Below are 19,005 nucleotides of genomic sequence, written 5' to 3'. Positions count from 1 at the left end.
TTAAGAAGCTGAATGATGAGTCAGAATTACCAAATCCCCAAACACAAATTCACAACTTTGACAATTTCTTTTCTCTCCATTTTCCAAATCCTCCTCGAGGGAATTACGAAGTTGCTATTTTGGTTGCTTTTAGTGAAATCTAAGCGTTATATTGAACAGAGTGAAAGAAGAATTGCATATTACTTATAAAAGAATCAGAACCTCTTTAAAACTGCATTCAGTATGTATCAATGTAATACATGTATTATTGTAATACATGTATCAATGTAATATATGTGTCAATGTAATATATGTATCAATGTATTAATATCTGAATCAATGTAAAATATGTATTAATATGAATGTATCAATGTAATACATGTATCAATGTAAGACATGTATCAATGTATTAATATATGTATCAATGTATTAATATATGTATCAATGTAATATATGTATCAATATATTAATATATGTATCAATGTAATATATGTATTATTGTAATACATGTATCAATGTAATATATGTATCAATGTAATATATGTATCAATGTATTAATATCTGAATCAATGTAAAATATGTATTAATATGAATGTATCAATGTAATACATGTATCAATGTAAGACATGTATCAATGTAATATATGTATCAATATATTAATATATGTATCAATATATTAATATATGTATCAATATATTAATATATGTATCAATGTATTAATATATGTATCAATATATTAATATATGTATCAATGTATTAATATATGTATCAATATATTAATATATGTATCAATGTATTAATATATGTATCAATATATTAATATATGTATCAATGTATTAATATATGTATCAATGTATTAATATATGTATCAATGTAATATATGTATCAATGTAATATATGTGTCAATGTAATATATGTATCAATGTATTAATATATGTATCAATGTAAGACATGTATCAATGTAATATATGTATCAATGTAATATATGTATCATTTTCTATCTTTGTATTCTTGCCAGGATATGAATCATCTCTGAGTTATCATTTACGTTTTGGTTTCCCTGCTTCCCCCATTTTCGTTTTAAGGGAGTGGGGCATAGGACATAATAATCAGACATGCAAATTTCGATAGTTAAGTTTCAATAGCAGAGCAAAGAACTTATAGGTGAGTGGTTCAATAACCTTCTAAACCAATAACTTGTGTTACTTTTTTTTTTCTTCTTCTTTATATCCTATTTCTTATTCTTCCAACTTCTTATTTTAAGATTGTAAGCCATATTACTCGTCAATACACCTTCAGAAGAAGAGTTACACTAATAGGTGAGATTGTTTTACTAAGATACAACTACACACAACATGTAATCAAAAGTAGAATACTTTATTTATAGGGCTTCACAATTTCCACATATTGGTACTAAAGCACTGTTACTTCTGCAGGTATTTGTGTTAATATGTTCTCAATTAAAAGCAAAATTAAGGGAGGTTTTGGCTTACAAGTTCTTCCATTTATTCACCCTTTCTTTAATACCCTGTTTGAAAAATCACAGAAAATTAAGCTCCAGATTTCATATTGTTAGCAAGCAATTCATAACTACATTTGGTTCAGCCAAATTTGAGATGGGTGCTGATCAGAACACACACACCACTTTAAAAACCAAAAGTGTTAACATTTTCAATATTTTTGAAATTTGTTAGGGTATGACAAATATTGCCAATCAATATTTCTACTTTAAGGCCACCAAGTTGCATCTCATTTCAGAAGTTAACAGGCATTTTCAAGATCTCCTCCCCCCCCCCCTCCGATATGTATATTGTTCCTATTACCTGAACCAACAGCTACTGGAACACCAAAAATTGCACCTCCCCTCCACTTCCCACCCCACCCTAAAACTCACCCTCATCTCTTACATTCATCCTTCCCTCCATAATCACAGTGCCTGCACTGAGCCTGTAGCTAGAGCGCTCTCATTACTTACTTTCTATTAGAGCCATTAATTTGTTATTTGTGAATGAAAGTCTGTGTGAATGTTACGTCTATTATGAGATATGAAGTTCACATCTTGAGACTGGTTGAGACTACACTGATTTGTTTCTAAAAGTGCGTTTTGATATAGAACAGGCTTTTTTTTACTTTTTAACACAAAAGTTGTAACCTGGAAGCATCAACTTAACCAAGATATTTTCTACCTATACATCAATGCAGGACAAGATGCTTTAAGCACACATTAAATATTGCTTAGCAACTTTGTGTTAAAAAAGAGAAGAAAAAAGAAACAAAAATGGAAAAAAAATGAAGCCTACTCTTATGTCCACATAAAGGTAAACCAAAAACAAGGAAGGCCAAAAAAAAAAAAAAACGGCCTCATAGAGTTTCTTTTGTCTCAAAATCCTCTTCAAAACTTCAAACATTTCTGCAGTCACCGACTCACCTCCACCTTTCAAATGAAAGTAATACGAGAGTAGCGATATCTTAAAAGCACTGCCGGGCCGTACCTAGTACTGGGCTGAGTTGTACGAGCATCTCCCGAGACTGCTTTTTCACGAAGGGATTGCAGAGATTTCTCCTATATCGACCACGTTCTGCTCTCCTAGTTTGTATTGCAGTTTGAATTTTAAGCGGACCTTTTCCTGTAAAAAGAGAGAGAGAACGCAGGTACGAGTGTCTGAAATAATAAAGCAAACCTGAAGTACATTGGTTTACTCTGTGAAAACGTCACTGATGCGAACAGGGTTCTGCCCAGGGTGGATTGAGTGCCGGCAGGACTATCTTAGCGGAGCGCCACCATCAGTTGGTGCGGAGCGTACAAGAAAACTTTGGGTTTTGGAAACCTCCCAGATGGCCGGAAACGGCCCTTCCCGAGTATTCTGAGCCACATGTAGACAGCTTTGAAATGAGATCTCATGTCCGGAATTTTTCATAATTAATGAAAAAAGTTAGGACAAATATCTGGAGCACCAGAGTACAGACCAGCCGGTGGTGCCTATTAAATAAATCATTCAGGCTGAGATGATAATTTTAGATGGACAGTGAGTGAGAGTCCACTCCCAAATAAAGACGAATCATAGTGAATTATGTATTCTCTCTCATTTATTCAACATCGGGCCTATGAAATCGGTCCATTGAAAGGATATCACATAATTACAGCAGTGACTGCTGAGTAGAGGAACTCAGAAAAATGGTTGTCTTCTTTCTATCTCTTCTCGCCGGAACTGACTTAATTTACGACAGTTATGATATACACACTGAGCGACTAACGCTGCTTCTCATGTATCGAGTATTGAATACAAAATCTGAGTGTAATTTCATGTACAAATAAACAGTAAACTAGTGAATAACTCCGATCAACTGCGCGATATCATGCAGTGAACCTTCGAACAGCGTTTATTACTGCAGTGTTTAACCCTACCCAACTACCACGGTACATGTGCTGCGAATTTTCCCAGGTACCTTGCCAAACAACTGTGAGCTCATCCCCTGTCTAACACCTGTTTGTTAACATTTTTTGGCATGTTGCCAGGGAACTTTTCATGGAGTAAATTTTTTTTGTTCCACTCTAGAATTAACTAGGTCAGTCAGTAAAGGATCGGTAAAGTTATGCGAAATGATATCTTAGACGTTCAAGAAAAGTAGGTAAAATATCCCTGTTACATTTAGGTAAGTAAAACACACCTCAAGCCAACTGACTCCTCCGCATGCACACCCCAAGAAACACGAGGCACAGTCCATACCATACACGCATAGCACGATATCAAGGCCCCTTGCTATGGCCATCTTTATGAAAGTTACCCTTGTAATCACATGTTTTAGGCCACTTGGCATGATTAACTCAATGCTAAATATTGTTTCCATGTTCTTGTAGAAAATGTAAACTCCGCAAAATAAAATTAGTTGTGATTTTGTAGTTACGTGAGATCCGTTATAACCGCCGAGGTGGTTAGGCTATTTGCTACACACTAAATGGTAGGATATTATTTTTTTCGGTATTTTTGCTAGAAAATACTTTCTTCCCCCCCCCCCCGCTTAACACCAGATGTGGTCTTATGGTATATTCATAAATGGATGCACTAGAGCCTTGTTTACATGACATTAGTTGCATTTAGTACGATATGCAAGTTTGGCGTGAATTTTTCGAAAGTGCTTTGCTCGATCTTTCGTAAAATTTGAAAGGTGTAGCCTACCACCTTCCGTACACAATTGGTACAAAATTGATTTTCATTTTTTTTTCTTCTCTATACGGTCAAGTGAATAAATTGTACATTGAGTATAAACTCATAGCGAATGCAAAAAACGATGCGGGGATATCCAGCAGACAAATGTTTTCTTTGAGGGATTACTGAGTCAGTTGAAGGGAATCCCGCACCTTAGTGGGAACACTGAACTGAAGTCAAATTCATACGAAAGAAAACGTTTACTATCCAACATACAAAACAAATATAAAAGAATGTGGAATGGCAATGTTGTTCAAAACATTTCCCGCGATTTCCAGCAACCTTCCAGCGCTGGGCCGTGGGTGTCCGTGTGACACGTATACCCTGAAGCTTGCAAAATAGCCATTGTAAGTGGGTTGGGGACACATCATTACTCGTTGGTATTGTGACTAAAATTGCGAGCACGCTCTCTGAACATTTTCCTTTTGTTTCTGAAACTTTTCTTGTGAAATTTTACTCTTTTTTATTTTTATAGATGTACTTATTTGTCCTTTGTGTTTTTTTTTCAGTTTTTCGTCCCGTTTTTTTTTTTCTATTTTTTTTGTCCGATTTTTTTTTTCGCCAGCCGGGCTGGATTTCCCGCGAGCATCGCGGATTTCCCGCGAACCTGGTTCGGACGGTTCGCAAGGTTTTCCAGCCCTTGTCACTCGTGCCTAATGCAATATGATGTTAATTCACCCGCTACGAAGGTTAACGGCCATACGTGTACTAGCTAGCTGGATAGTGCCTGTGTCTCGCGCGATAAAAATAGATATAAATGAAACTATCAAAAGTACGATCAGGAGTTGGAAACGGAAAACAGTCATTGGTCTGGAATGCGGAACTCTGGTAATTTTTACTAAGTATGACACTGTGATGTGTTGGATATTTTGAACAGTTATGAACTGGATTTCCCCTAGTCTCAAACAGATTGTTTCTGTACGTTCGACCCTCCGGCTATGGAGCTGTTTTTGGGAGTTCCTATCGAAAATAAGTGCCGGTCGGAAAAGTCACTCAGGCAGATTGTGGCGGTCGGTAATTCAGCGTGCTGGTCGGGCCCGACCGGCAGCGGCAGAACCCTGTGCGAAAGATTTACTTTCCCAATGATTCAGTAGCGACGATCCTATGTGCATTAGGACTAAACCAATGTCTTATTAATTGCGGTACAATCTATACTTGTCAATCCAATCCAATCGGCCCATTTGATGGTAGCCAGTTCTGATTGTTTATACAAATACTGGCATAAAACAATGAAGCACCTACTACAAAGGCAATGCTGAAAATAGACAGAAAATGGCTCCGTGAAAAATGTCTCCAAAAGATAAACTCCACGTACCCACCACCTCACCACCCATTTCCCGTGTCAAGGGAAGGTTTTATCCCTTCCATGACTTCATGGCAATCTCGACCTGAGATGTCCATCGCTGCTATGTACACTGTGCTGTAGGTATTGACCGTAGCTGCATGTATTGACTATACACTAGTGTCTAATTACCGACGGTAGCAAGCTGTGTGTGTATTTTCTGGGATCGATGGTGGTGTCTAACACTTCTGTTACACCTCATTCGAAACTAGGTCAGATTACCGGCATGAGATGTTTCTTTGTGCGCGAGTCTTCAATGCCTTTAAAGACTTAAAGTTTCTTTTTATTGATTGGAGTTTGTATCCCTTCAACGTTTTAGTATCTCTTAAAAATCCAGCAAATCACGTCAATGTCATACATATCCTTTTAATGAGTAAGTGTAAAAGTTAATAATAAGTGTAAAAGATAAAAAATGCCTTTCTGCTAGACCCATCTTTCATGACAATGTGGTACAAACCTTTTGTGGATTGGCTAAGAGCATGACTTGGGTTATTGCAGCAGCAGGAAGGATTGGATTGAAAGCAGGTAGGTTTTCTGCTGATGCAGGCTGCAACTTTACCCTCATTGTCTGTCAAAAAAGGAGACAACAAAAAACAGACAAAAAAGTTCATATGTTTTCATAAATGAGTTCAGCAAAGTTTGCATTCTGCCAATGTTTTGAGGAATAATGCAGATGTAAAGATGAGGAATTGCTTCAACTGTTGAAAGTTATAGTCTTCTTCATGATTATTTTAAACAAAAAACAAAAAAAGGTACAGTGGTTGCTAGGTGATGAACTTACTTTTGGTACAGCTGCTTGGAAAGTTAGATTCTTGACTGGTAAAGTGTTTGTACTCATGGTGGAGACCACCATGACCTTAATGTCCGGTCTCGGCGAGTCTTTTCCAAAGTGGACCACTGTTTTCACACTGTTCTTTTCGTAGGCTGTTATAGGCTGTGTTTCACCTGAGCGAATAAACATGAAAGCAATCAAGTCAAAATGTCGCACGGGAAAGGTTTAAACATCTGTGGAGTGTTATAACCAAAATAGTCAGTGATGTTTACAGCACTGTTCTTTTGTTGGCTGTTATAGGTTATGTTACACCTTTCAATATACACAAGAGCAATCAAGGTGCTAATGTTACAGAGGTAGGTTTACACATCTGTCGAAACGCACGACCAGACCGAGTGATACTTTTAAGCGTTGATACTTTTGGCTGATATTTTTGGCTGCATTTCAACTCTGATAAACTGCAAGTTATCAGACTATACGGCTCCAAAGGATGGTTGAGACCTCTGCCAGAACTAACAAATGTAATAGTACTTCCCTAAGAGTAACTGGTTTCCTGTTGATCATATTCCAGTTCTTACTGGATATAATCATGCAACTTGACGGACATCGCTCTCTTAACACGTCCGAGAAGTAATTTTCATTCAGTGGAAATGAGGCGCAATTAGCTGGAGATTAGCCTTTAAGGTTCATGAAAACAAATTAATTACTTCATTCATTAAAGTGAAGTAGGACAGGGACATGGACCTCCTCTGCTCTAAAATTATGGTAGGATTAGGTTTGACCGATGCCCGTGTGACAGACATGCTCAAAGGTGTCGACATAGTTGTGTTGTGACAATAATGTCACAAGCCAACATTACAGTCCATTCTGATTGCTAACAATAGTTTAACATGAAAACATGTTAACTGCTCTACAAAAGCACTAACTAAAGTTGATAGTTAAATCAACCACAATCCCACCCCTGACCCACCCAACACCCCCCCACCCACTCCTTCCCCACTCTAGGCTCAAATGTAAATATTTTCACAAGTGGTTGACAACTCACCAGGTTTGATGGAGTCTAAAGCGACAAATATATCTTTCAAAGGTAGAACAGTGGGGCTGGTTGGTTTGACAGTCGTCACAGGGGAGGGGGTACCCTGCTGCAACTCTGGTCCTGCCGGGGGGTTCTGACCCCCGACTGCATTGACTGTTGCTTTGGGGGGTATTTCAGCTGGTGTCTTAGTCACCAGACTCTTTCCTAAATTAGCCAGGTCAGCAAATGTGTCCACTGGTTTTGTTGCTTCCTGTTTGGCTGGTTGTGGGGTTGGTGGTTGATGTGATGACATCCTGAGCAACAAAATGAAAATGAACACCTTTCAAATTTGTTTTAGCACAAAAAAAGGGTTACTCAACTACTTACGTATCTACTACAAATAGCCTGTCTAGGTATTTAATGTAGTTACAGCAAATACAGCTAAAGTAAGAAGTCCTGACATTTGCATCCTAGCGCAAATCTTCTTCGAAGGAAACAGGTCGCTAGAGGTGAAACAGCTGCAGCCCTATTTTTTAAATCTCCAGCAGCCCTGCCCTCAATGTTTAATGTTCCAAATATAACCTGTCTGTCCCATTTATTCCGACAATAAGCTGTATCCTCCCTTCTCATGTTAGTCTGTCTCTAAGGAAGATCCTTCCAGGACAAACATTTCATAGTTAAAACAAAACCTCATATCAATATCAACAATTTCTCATTACAGCGCCTTGTGTGTAATTATAGCTTCACCAATTGATGTCTAAAATACAGTCCCTGGTAAATGGAACAATTCCTCTGGTATTGAAAACACATCAATAATGCATAGCCATATAGCACTATTTGGACACATAGCCTTAGAAATTTTAGTATCTAATTGGTAACAAAATTTAAAACTAAGCACTGCAGTGCAAAAATCTCAAAACAAAAAGGATTCCCTGTTGTAATAATGCCGGATGGTAATGTTTACCTGGGCACACTATTGACTCCTGCCAAAGTGTAGCTGTTGATCGGTTGACCCATGGTCACTTGCATAGGTGGCCTCTGTTGACCCATCGGCATACCAGGCTGCTGCTGCTGCTGTTGTTGTGGTGGCGGCATGCTGTACATAACCCCTCCCGTCTGCATAACTTGCTGACTGGGGTGGGGCTGATTGGGGTGGGGCTGACTGGGGTGGGGCTGATTGGCTTGGTATGGGTACCCTCTCTGTCACAACGGAAGTAATATTTAACAATCATAATAATCGGGCAGTTATTTTTTACGACACTTAAGCGACCACAGATTTGGAAGAAGCCCGCAGGGGTTTATGAGTTAATATAACCTACACGTCTGGTGGTTTCCAAGTCAACATTTGTAACTCAAATTTGGAATCTTTTCAATTTAGAAAGTCATTTCAGATGCGAAAACCGTAGATTGCTCTTGGATGAAAAACACACCTTACTACAACTGTTCAAGATGGGTAATTATTGCATTGATACATGAAGGTGGATGGGAAGGGGTAGGGGAGGGAAGGGGGAGGGGAGAGATATATTACAATCGAATGACATGACAATGTGAACCTAAAAGTCAAAGGTTTAGGTTAAAACCACACAAAGGGTGACATATAAGTGATATTGCATGACAAAATACTCCTCAGTTGGGCAAATTTAGCAGTTTCTGTAAACAGAGCTGTTTCAACATTGAAAAAGCTTCTCTGTAAACAGAGAAGCATTTTAAATGTTGAAACAGCTAGACACGACATGTCATCATTGTAAGATTCCATGGCAAGTCACTCACCATTCCAGGGGCTTGTGTGAATCCGGCATATGCCGTCCCTACGGGCTGGGCAGCCTGCGTAAATGGAATGTTAGATTGGGCTGCGTTGATGGCTTGGACATTTGCCACAGAGGTTGCTGTTGGAGATGGGCCCAGAAGGTTATCAAGGTCTGAAGGGTTGGTCCTTTGTAGGACAGAGCTGTTTCCAGCAGCAGAAGAGGTTGACGAATTCAAATCTGTGAATATTCATGAAGTGAGAGATTTGGTGTGAAAGTTAAGATGTCAGTCCTTTTCAAATGCTGATGCTGATATAAATATTGGACATAATTACTTGTACTGTAATTAGTTGTTTAGCAGAAGGCATAAAAATAATGATTTGGCTGAATGGTGATTTCGAACTTATGTTATCTTGATACATTAAAAATTTAAATATAAATGAATATGTATAAACTTATAGGAAATATTGGAGACAAATACATTGCTTTACCATATATATTTAATATTTTTGAGTAGTCAATGAATATGTAAAATATTAAACAAAATCAAGTTTAACAGCAAGATGCTTTACAAAATGGCCAAGTTGCTATACAAGTGAAAGCATAGCAGTTTCATAAACAGGAACTATAGTCTTCGATGAGAGAGAAAAAAATCAGAGCCATTGAAACTGCTACACAAAATGTGAAAACTATATTATTCTATGCCCAGGCTGTTAAACACATGAATTCCAGGGTCAGTGGCGGAGCGTCCATACAGTCTGACGGACTCAAATGGACTGCTGGTGCCCTTTTCAGCTTTTTACCACTTTTTACTTATTCGCGATTATTGACTTTTTTATTGCGCTCTCAAATACCTATTGACATTTGTCACATTTTGTTGGTGTAATTTTATGACAAAATGGCAATGACATCTATTTATTCTTTGTTTATCTGCAAATTAGCAAGGCCCGGAAAGGGTTATTTCCGGCGAGCTAGGGAGTATCTTTACTTAAAAAATGTCTGTACGCTCCGCGCCACCTGTGGTGACGCTCCGCTTAGATAGTGTCGAAAGCGCCCCTACAGACCATTCTCACCCCCCCCCCAGGACCAAAACCCCTAGCTCCGCCACTGTCCAGGGTCACTATGAAGCACAAACACTAAACATGACCCAATGTCATACTACTTAAAGTAGCCCAACAACAGTAATTCTTGCAAAATCTATGCAGACCCATTTTGTTAATTTGTGGTGAAGAGGACATTCATAAAGAGCCATGCAGCCAACAACATGACATGCTCCTAGCCATCTCTGTTCATCACAGCTTGATTTGTGCCGATAACTTCATCTCATGCTACTTAAAAATCTTGCTTGCCTTATTAAAGGATTTTATCTCACTTTTTCAGACTAAAGTTGAAAATTCAAGGACTTTGAAGACCTAGAAAAGATGGTTTACCTTTTGCCTACTTTTTCTTATTCTCCAGACCATGATATCATTTAGAGGTTGATGAAAGCCAACTGATACTGATACATTTTTCAAGACTTTTTATCATTTTTATGAAGCTTTCTCAGACAATATATCATAATCTCTCCTATTTTCAAAGGTACCCTTTTTTTTTGATGAGCAATGATATATCTTTTGGACAATGAATTTATAGCAGCCTGTACAAATTTTTCCAGTGAGTCAATAAACCACCAACACTTAGTATTTGCATAAGTCAATTAAGACAATGGTAATAAATAGATAAGAATACAAATTATTTAATTACTTACCAAGGAGGGATAAGTCACTTGTAGCAGATGCAGTTGCTTCTTCTTGAGAAGCCTGAGCAGATGCCAACATTGGCTGATCTGTACCATTGGTGGCAGCAGTGGGTCTCGACTTCACTGGTGACGAACCACCAAAATCTATGAGGGTCGACTTCTGAGGTGCTGTTTTAACGGATAGAAACATATCATACTTAGCAAACTTCAAAGCTTAAATTTCTGAATATGAAAACTACAATTTTTGTTTCTAATCCACTGTTCAATTATCAATATACACTAGAAATTCAACCAACAGAACAAACTGTACATTTTCCATGCAGGTTCAATGGCATTATACCTACTATGGAAGCATGTATTTCAACGTGGACATTTTGTCTGAGAATTAAGATTGACGGTAGGGATATAGTGGGGGAAGGAAGGGGCCCAAAAAATCTTGCAGCTTTCAAAACTGTGAAAGGACTTGTGATACAATTATAATGATTGTGTGACTGCCAAAACATTCTGAATTCAAGGCTTCCTTAAAATATCATCTATTTCGAGAAATAAATTCTTTCCTCTGTAGATAGAGTTTGTAGAATACTTGCACACCATTTAAGAAAACAACCAAGTTAGGTTTAACTCATTTGCTATGATGATGCCACTTTACTGTTGCTAGATGCATTAACAAAACTTTGAAAAACCTTTGACAAAACAAAGTTAGCTTCACGAAGGAATAATATATTAGCATCTTTTGCTCGACTTTGACCATTTGGAATCATTGTTTCACTCCTTTCGAAGGCTTTTCATTGAAGTCGGTCTTCATATGGTAACAATGTTCCGGAACAATACATTCCCACCGCTGACACCATTCAACTTACCAGTTGATGTCGGTGTGGCTTCCTCTGCGGTAGCTACAGCCTCAACTTCGTCCTTACCAGGCTCTCCAAATTTAGCCTTGTAGTCTTCCATCACTTTCACTAAAGCATCATTTGTCTTGAGAATATCAGCTGCAAACAAGTGATAGGGAAAGTTTTATCCTTTCTATTATTTTTGCCTATCCTAATCTTGGGGGGGGTGGGGGTGGGTCCAAACACAAAGTCCCCGAGATTATATTCGTTTCTTGCTTTCGGAAAAGTTTAAATTAACGAGCATTGTCAGTAACTGCAGTCTGAGAGTTTTTAGATTAGAATTTAAGAGTATCTTTTAATGTTACAAGATCTGGTACTTAAAGCAATTTTTTCCCTTGTGGGCAGTCCAGACGACCTTTTATCAAACTTTCATCAGATTAATTCCAAAGTCTGGTGTAAATCCCTGACGTCTTCTTTGTGACTTACCAATGCCATCGTCCTTTTCATCTGCATCGCTTGCTAATCTGAAGAGATTCGGTCGCAATCTCTCACAAGTTTGGTACAACTCCTGCAGGTTACAATAAATGCAATACCATTATGACTTGTAGCAACTGAGAGTGGGCGTCATATATTTCATTGGAAGAACATACTTAAAGTATAATCTTACTGATGGCCAGAATTAAAAGTCTGTAATCTAGTGTCATTTAAAAAAAAAAAGTAATAATAATGATCAGGCATCATTTACACCATTAGACACCATTTTTTCCATAAAACAGACTTCAAACTTTTTAGGTATAATTTGCCAAATGGAAGTCTTAAATCTAATAACTCAATATTTTTTAGCCCACAATTGCTTCCAAGGATTCGATCCCTGACCCAGGCCAGCCTCCCCTCCTCAACCCACAGTAGCATACCCTCATGAGGTCTCTTTCTCCCTCGCTGGTGACGGCTGGATCGAAGTGCACCAGCATGTCGTTGAGTAATTTCACGCTGTTGTTACAGCTCTCCAAATCGTTCATTCTCTTCGTCTTCTTCTCCGTCTTCTTCTCGTCTTCCTTTACCATGTTCTTGATGAGGCGGTTGGCGGCCTGGAGATCCTCCGCATGTTTGCTCTTTAAGAGCCTCGATAATAACTACCGAAAGAGCCAAGAAAAAAAGGAAATGTTAGGCGATGATTCCAATTTACTCGTCACGACTCGATTAAGTACTGTATAAGAAGGTATCGTAAATGAAGGTTTCATAACCTGCTCGTGTATAAACTGACCTTTGCTTTATCGTCATCTTCGAAATCTGCCATCCGTGGAGATGAAGGTTCCAATGTAAAGGTCTCGTTCACATACTCTGGATCTTCCTTGACCAACCCTAACAGCGAGAGAGAGCGAGAGAGAGAGAAGATTGAAGTGAAATCACAGACAGCTCGGTAATAACCTGTCATTAGGTGTTGGTTAGGGGTAGGGATAGCAGGTTTTGAGTGGGTGGGTGGGTTATAGCTGGGAGTTATGGGTAGGGGAAGGTGGGAGGTCAAGCAGGGGTCAGGAGGTTATGAGTGGGGTCAGGGACAGGGTTGCTCTTTCTTCTTTCTCTTCTTTTTTGATTGTTTCTTGTGTAGAGACATATATGTATGTGTATTTTCAAAGTTAAGTAGGGAGTGCTCTACTCGTTAAGCCGTAAAGGTTTTTTTTAGAGCACTTCCTTTCACAACTCTTTGTATGTTTGTTACTTGATGTGTGCTTATTAATTATCACCTGAATGTTGTCATAAAACAAACAAATAAATGAAATGAAATGAAATTATCGTTAACAAATTTTTAACACCCCTGAGGACGATCTTTTGTCTTTTTCTCTCATAGTTCAAGTAATGTCTGAATACAAGACACAAAACTTAATACTGTGATGACTACTAAGGTCAAAATTCATGGAAAACTTTCAAATATGTTAAAGATTCTTATTGCAGAGATTGTGGAGGACTTGGAGACAACACACAAACCAAGGTTTACCCCTTCTTCACCCTCTCTGGAAAAAAAAATCGGAGTGTACAAATCTGGCCAAAATGATGCTGATTATCTTCACGTTTGTTTCTTACAGAAACACCAAGATTAATCTTTTATGCAGATCTATACTATAGGTCAATGAAAGAGTAGACTCACCTTGTTTTTTCAGCATTTCATAAGCCTCCTTCACCTTCGGTTCATGTGGTAGGCCTATTTGCCAGCTGTACATAACTTCAATGGTTTTCTTCTTCACTTTTTCTGTTGTTCTTGCACCCAAATACTGACGGACGGAATGGAAATGAAATTATTCTTCAGAACACAACATGAAGTTTTTTTTTCAGACTAGCAGAACAATTGAACAATTTGCAGTGATCAATTCTTTACCAGAGACAAAATGAATCATCAGGAATGTCAGACTCATCTCTCACTCATGTTTGATGTTTCTAGAGCTATCTGGTTTCTGGAGGTTTTATTCAAAAGCTATTTTCTCCCACCTGTAAGTCAGAATCTGCCAACATTACAGTGTGCTACATTTCTGTGGATTATTTCTGTTTCTGTTTTTGTTAGGTACTTGTTAAAAACTCCTCTCGGGTATCACAACAAGGATGTTGGTGTGCAGCGCAGCAGAGCTAAAAATAATGCGTAGGCAATCTTGTCTTAAACACCTCAAGACTAGGGCTCTCTTTAACGGCCAAGGATTGTGTATTCCAGTCTTTTATAGTCCTACAGTAGGATAGAAACTATACTGAAAAGCGTGATGATTATGTGGAATTTGTGTATAGCGGTCACGCCTCCCTGGTTTCAAGAAGGGATTAGTCTCGTTTGGGACTGCAATTAGGTCATTAATAATTTGGTAAAAGAGCATACTGTAAGTCTGGCCCTTTTCCTTCTTTCTGTGAGGGGTTCCCACTTTAAAGTCTTCAAAATCAGAGTGACGCTGAATTGCCTACGGCAATCACGAGTTACAAAACGTGATGCCTTCCTTTGAATTTTTTCTAAAAATATCTTGGTCTGAGACCTTATAAGGGTCCCAAATCTGAGCTGCATATTCAAGAGTAGAACGACACATAGACATAGAGGCCAATTCACGTAATTCTGGTGGGCAAGAGTGCAAATTCCTATTAAGGAAGCCAAGGGTTCTGCTGGTCCTAGACTCATTATTTACGGAAGACGAGAATGAAAATACCCAGACCAATTCTTTTTAAACTATATCCTATAAAACTTCATGACATCAGAAATTATAAATATCTATAGATCATGCAGGCTTAACATAATTCCAACTTTAACTTCCTTATGTACGATTGTCATTTCATTTGTCTACAATTTCCCGATGAGCACTAAACCCTGTGTTCTAGAAATTTGTTGTCCACCAAAGGCGAAATGTTTGGTTGAAGATAACTAAAGAAATACATAGAATTTGTACAGAATTTCAAATGCCTTCCTCTCTTCTTACCTTTGGAGAAATTAATTTTATCAACTCGTTAAGAAATCGAAACTTTCCAACTTCCCTGTGGAATGCCTCGCCACAATTCTTGACGCATGCTTCTGCCACGATTAAAGCCTGTAAGGCCTCTCGCTCTTGGGGGGACTGGATCTTGTGACCTATTAGCCGACATGCTATTTGAGGTCTGGAAAAATGGACATAAATGACAAATTTCAATTCACAAGTTTCCAGACAAGAGTGACTTCTCTCGCAGGGGTTACTTGCCATACATGAAACAAGAACAGCATTGAACACAAAGCACAATTTTACCTCACATTGCATATAAAATATGGCATATATAATTTGTTTCTGTTAATTTACTTGGCAAAGGAGAGAGTACATAAATCATCTGGCCCCATTACAAAAGCCTGCTAGGCTCCAGTTTCTATTACAAAGTGTCTATGTTCTGCTTCATTTAAACTTGATACTTAATATATTTTTTCTTAAAAAGAAAAATATGTCTTCATAACCTACCCTTCGAGTTCAAAGTTCACTCTGTCACAAAAAGTCAAAATAAATTCCCAATCTTCTTCTCTATTTAGAGGGTTTGTTGCTTTATCTGAAAGATAAAGATGTCAAATTTGACTAGCTAGGTTAGGTAGTGAACAAGCTCTGTCAAATCAAGAAAACAAATTGCTCATATCTTTTTCTCATTTATAAAGCTATTAAATATGTATAACACAACATCAAAGCTGCTTTTATAATTTCAATTTCTATCAATTTGTCAAGAGTACAAAATTTCCATGAAAATTATTAAAACCATTCATTTTTACGATAATGTACTGTAAAAACAAGATAATTTCTGTTCACCCTACAAGCAAAGGTTACCAAAATGCTGGTTTTTCCTGCCAAAAGTCTGAGTATTCTAATAGAAATATTTCAAACCTGATTTAATTATTTTCTTTAAAAATATGGAAAACCATGAATGAAATTTAGCAGCTTAACTATACTTTATAGTATTGACATTACCAGATATCATCTTAAAAACTGATTAGGCCATTCTATGTTGTGTCAATAGAGGCCTGGTTTTTAATAGTTGCTCAGAGCTGGTTGAGTTCCGTTCACAGGACCAAAGTTATCCTTCAGGTTGCCTTAGTGGCATTTAATTTTAAAATTAATAGAACTCTGTCAAACAATCCCAAAATATTTATATCGCTATCTCTACAGGAAGACTAATTTTGCTAGTCAAATCATTATGAATGGTGTAAGCCACTTTCGAGAATAGCCTCATCAACTGATGCAAGGACTGTATAGCCTAACTCAGTACACTGATGGTAACTCGCTATTCTAACGTAACCTGATGATCTCAAGAGATGTGCTCTTGGCCCTGAGGCTGAAGTATAGACTGAAGTATAGGCCTACAGTAGGTCAAATATTATATAAGGCCTCAAAGCTAAGTATTAACTACAGTGGGCCATAACATGAGAGAAATTGAAACTCCAGTATGGTGTAACCAAAGTCAGGATGTTTGTAACATAGCTTAGATAAAAGTTTATGCCCTCAGTACCTAACGTACAGTGTAACTGTTAGGTTATATTCGACAATACTGTACTGCAACTTAGTGAAATGTGTGTGTACTGTATTGTTACTGTGTAAGCCTAGGCCTATGTCCCCAGACAGAGATATTGGCCACCAAACAAAATAGGATGAAACGATTACGTCCTAATAAAATTGCTTCAGCATAATTTCTGAATATTATTTCGGTCTGGCGGAGAGTACCTATTGATAGGCCTTATGTAAATTTAGCTTAGTGCAATCGAGAGTGATGCAGTGATATCACATCTGCACACAACAGGCGGAACCTCCTCCCTTGCAATAACAATTAACATTAACACTGACTGAGTTAGGTCATGAGACGGCTCCTTTACACTTTGCTTGTTACAAATAGTCGAAAGACTAAGCAAAAAGACAAGCAGCTTATAAAACACATGGCGAAATCCGTCACATGCAATAACAAAAACTTATTAAAGAAATCAAATAATACGAACTTAGAAGAGTTTCAAGAGTATCATTCTGCTCAGTGGTGGATGCCATGTTGACATGAATCTGTTTTCGTAAAGTTCGGTCAAAGGTGAAGCTGCTGAGCCGTTGCAGACCAGTCGTTCTTTGTAACGTCGCAAGCTAGCAGCGAGAGCCAGTCTAGACGGAGCACTTCCACCTAGATTAACTACTTCAATTAAACTTGCATGTAAGTCATCGAAGCCCAGTAATTACATGATGGAGGTATCCGTGTTGACTTGCCCCTTAGTGACGTCGTTTTTTTTTTGGGGGGGAGGGGGTGTTGAAAAATTTTCAGGAAGTTATGTCAGTCATACAGGGTAATAATGATCCAAATTCATCCGATTTGAAATTTTCGATGTAGGTGGCAGCAGATATTCGGTTCCCTCAGAGCCGTATATATAGAGCTCTGGGTTCCCTCAGAGCCGTATATACGGCTCTGGGTTCCCTTGCCAGCATGTTAGAGGGATTTTAAAGGATTGGTTCAGTTGTCATACATGTTTATGTTATATGAAAGAGGACTCTCAAAGACACACAATGGTGAAAAAACTGTTCAAATATCTTTTTTTTTCGGTTAAAGAGATATTCAAGTATAAAGTTTTATCAGATTGTGTCGAAACTGCTGAAATCTGACTAGCTGTGATGTCACATCCTCACATTCCTGAAAAGTCTTTGTTTTTTTTTCTCTCAATATTTTGTGAGATTTCATGACTTTCAACCAAAAGCTTAGATATGTCAGGTGATCTCACATTTGTCAAAGGAAGTATTTGAGATTAAACATCTGACGAATTTTTCATTAGGCTATAGGCCTATTATTTTGAAATGTGTTAAAATATGTAAATAATTTTTAAAGAAATATATTCACAAATGTTAAGGAAGTGAAGATGTGACGTCACACCCTCACAGTAAGTCTTTCTACACTAGTCGTTTTCAAAGAAATTTTGATATCTTCAAAGTGTCATATCTCTTTAACAGAGCATGCTATCATGGTAGTTTCTTCACTGTTCTTTTTGTGCTCTATCACACAAAATAGACATGTCAACCAACTGAACCAATCCTTTAAAATGGTGACATATTTTGAACACAGTCAATATCCGGCAGTCTCCATAATAGGCAAAGTTAAATGTTCATCTGTGCCTTATAATACCGAGTCACTTTTCTGGAAACCTAATTGCACCATTTGCATTATGGATCGTGTGAAAATAAAATTAGTTAGAGGAGCTAACTTGGCCAAATCATCCTTTCCTATTTCTCATTACAGTAGTGGATACGATTGAACTCATCTTGGTAATTACATATTTCATAGTTTGATAATTAATAGTTCGGATTTAAGGTTGATTACTCATGCGCTAATTCTTTTTTTTTCGGCGTGAGAGTTGATTATCAAGATAGACCTATATTACTTTGTTGTTTGGGGAACTGTTGGGCGGTAAGAAAAGGGGATACTGGGAAGTTTAATTAGGTAGTGGTAGAACCGGTCCCTCTCAACCCCAGTCCCCTTGCATCAAGGCTGTGACTGTGTGATCATCGTTAGCAGTGGCGGAGCGTCATATACAGTCAGGGGGCGGATGCCCCCCTGACGGGCTCAAATGGAATGCTGGCGCCCTTTTCAGCTCTTTACCACTTTTTACTTATTCGCGATTATTGACTTTTTTATTGCGCTCTCATCTACTTATTGACATTTGTCACATTTTGTTGGTGTAATTTGGCGATGACACCTATTTATTCTTCGTTTACTGCAAATTAGCCAGGCCCGCAAAGGGTCATTTTCGGCGATCTATGGAGTATCTTTACTCAAAAAATGTCTGTACGCTACGCGCCAACCAGTGGTGGCGCTCCGCTTAGATAGTGTCGAAAGCGCCCCTGCACACCATTCTCGCCCCTCCTGACCAATACTCCTAGCTC

At 38.1% G+C, this 19,005-nt stretch overlaps 1 protein-coding gene across 1 annotated transcript; it reads right to left on the bottom strand.

The window, feature by feature from the left end:
* Positions 1-1,151: 1,151 nt before the first annotated feature.
* LOC139960507 (ADP-ribosylation factor-binding protein GGA1-like) lies at positions 1,152-17,225 on the bottom strand. The gene is made up of 15 exons (XM_071958931.1): positions 17,091-17,225; positions 15,577-15,661; positions 15,073-15,247; positions 13,776-13,899; positions 12,894-12,991; positions 12,544-12,762; positions 12,116-12,197; positions 11,660-11,788; positions 10,809-10,967; positions 9,087-9,301; positions 8,281-8,516; positions 7,347-7,630; positions 6,311-6,474; positions 5,987-6,097; positions 1,152-2,606 (listed from the first exon to the last, which is right to left on the bottom strand). Exons 1-15 carry the CDS (start codon positions 17,134-17,136, stop codon positions 2,517-2,519), a joined length of 2,217 nt encoding a protein of 738 aa, XP_071815032.1. The 5' UTR covers positions 17,137-17,225; the 3' UTR covers positions 1,152-2,516.
* Positions 17,226-19,005: the final 1,780 nt, after the last annotated feature.

The sequence above is a fragment of the Apostichopus japonicus genome, chromosome 19 (genome assembly GCF_037975245.1).
Source record: "Apostichopus japonicus isolate 1M-3 chromosome 19, ASM3797524v1, whole genome shotgun sequence".
NCBI classification, from domain to species: domain Eukaryota; kingdom Metazoa; phylum Echinodermata; class Holothuroidea; order Aspidochirotida; family Stichopodidae; genus Apostichopus; species Apostichopus japonicus.
This window is presented reverse-complemented; position numbering and strand designations above follow the sequence as displayed.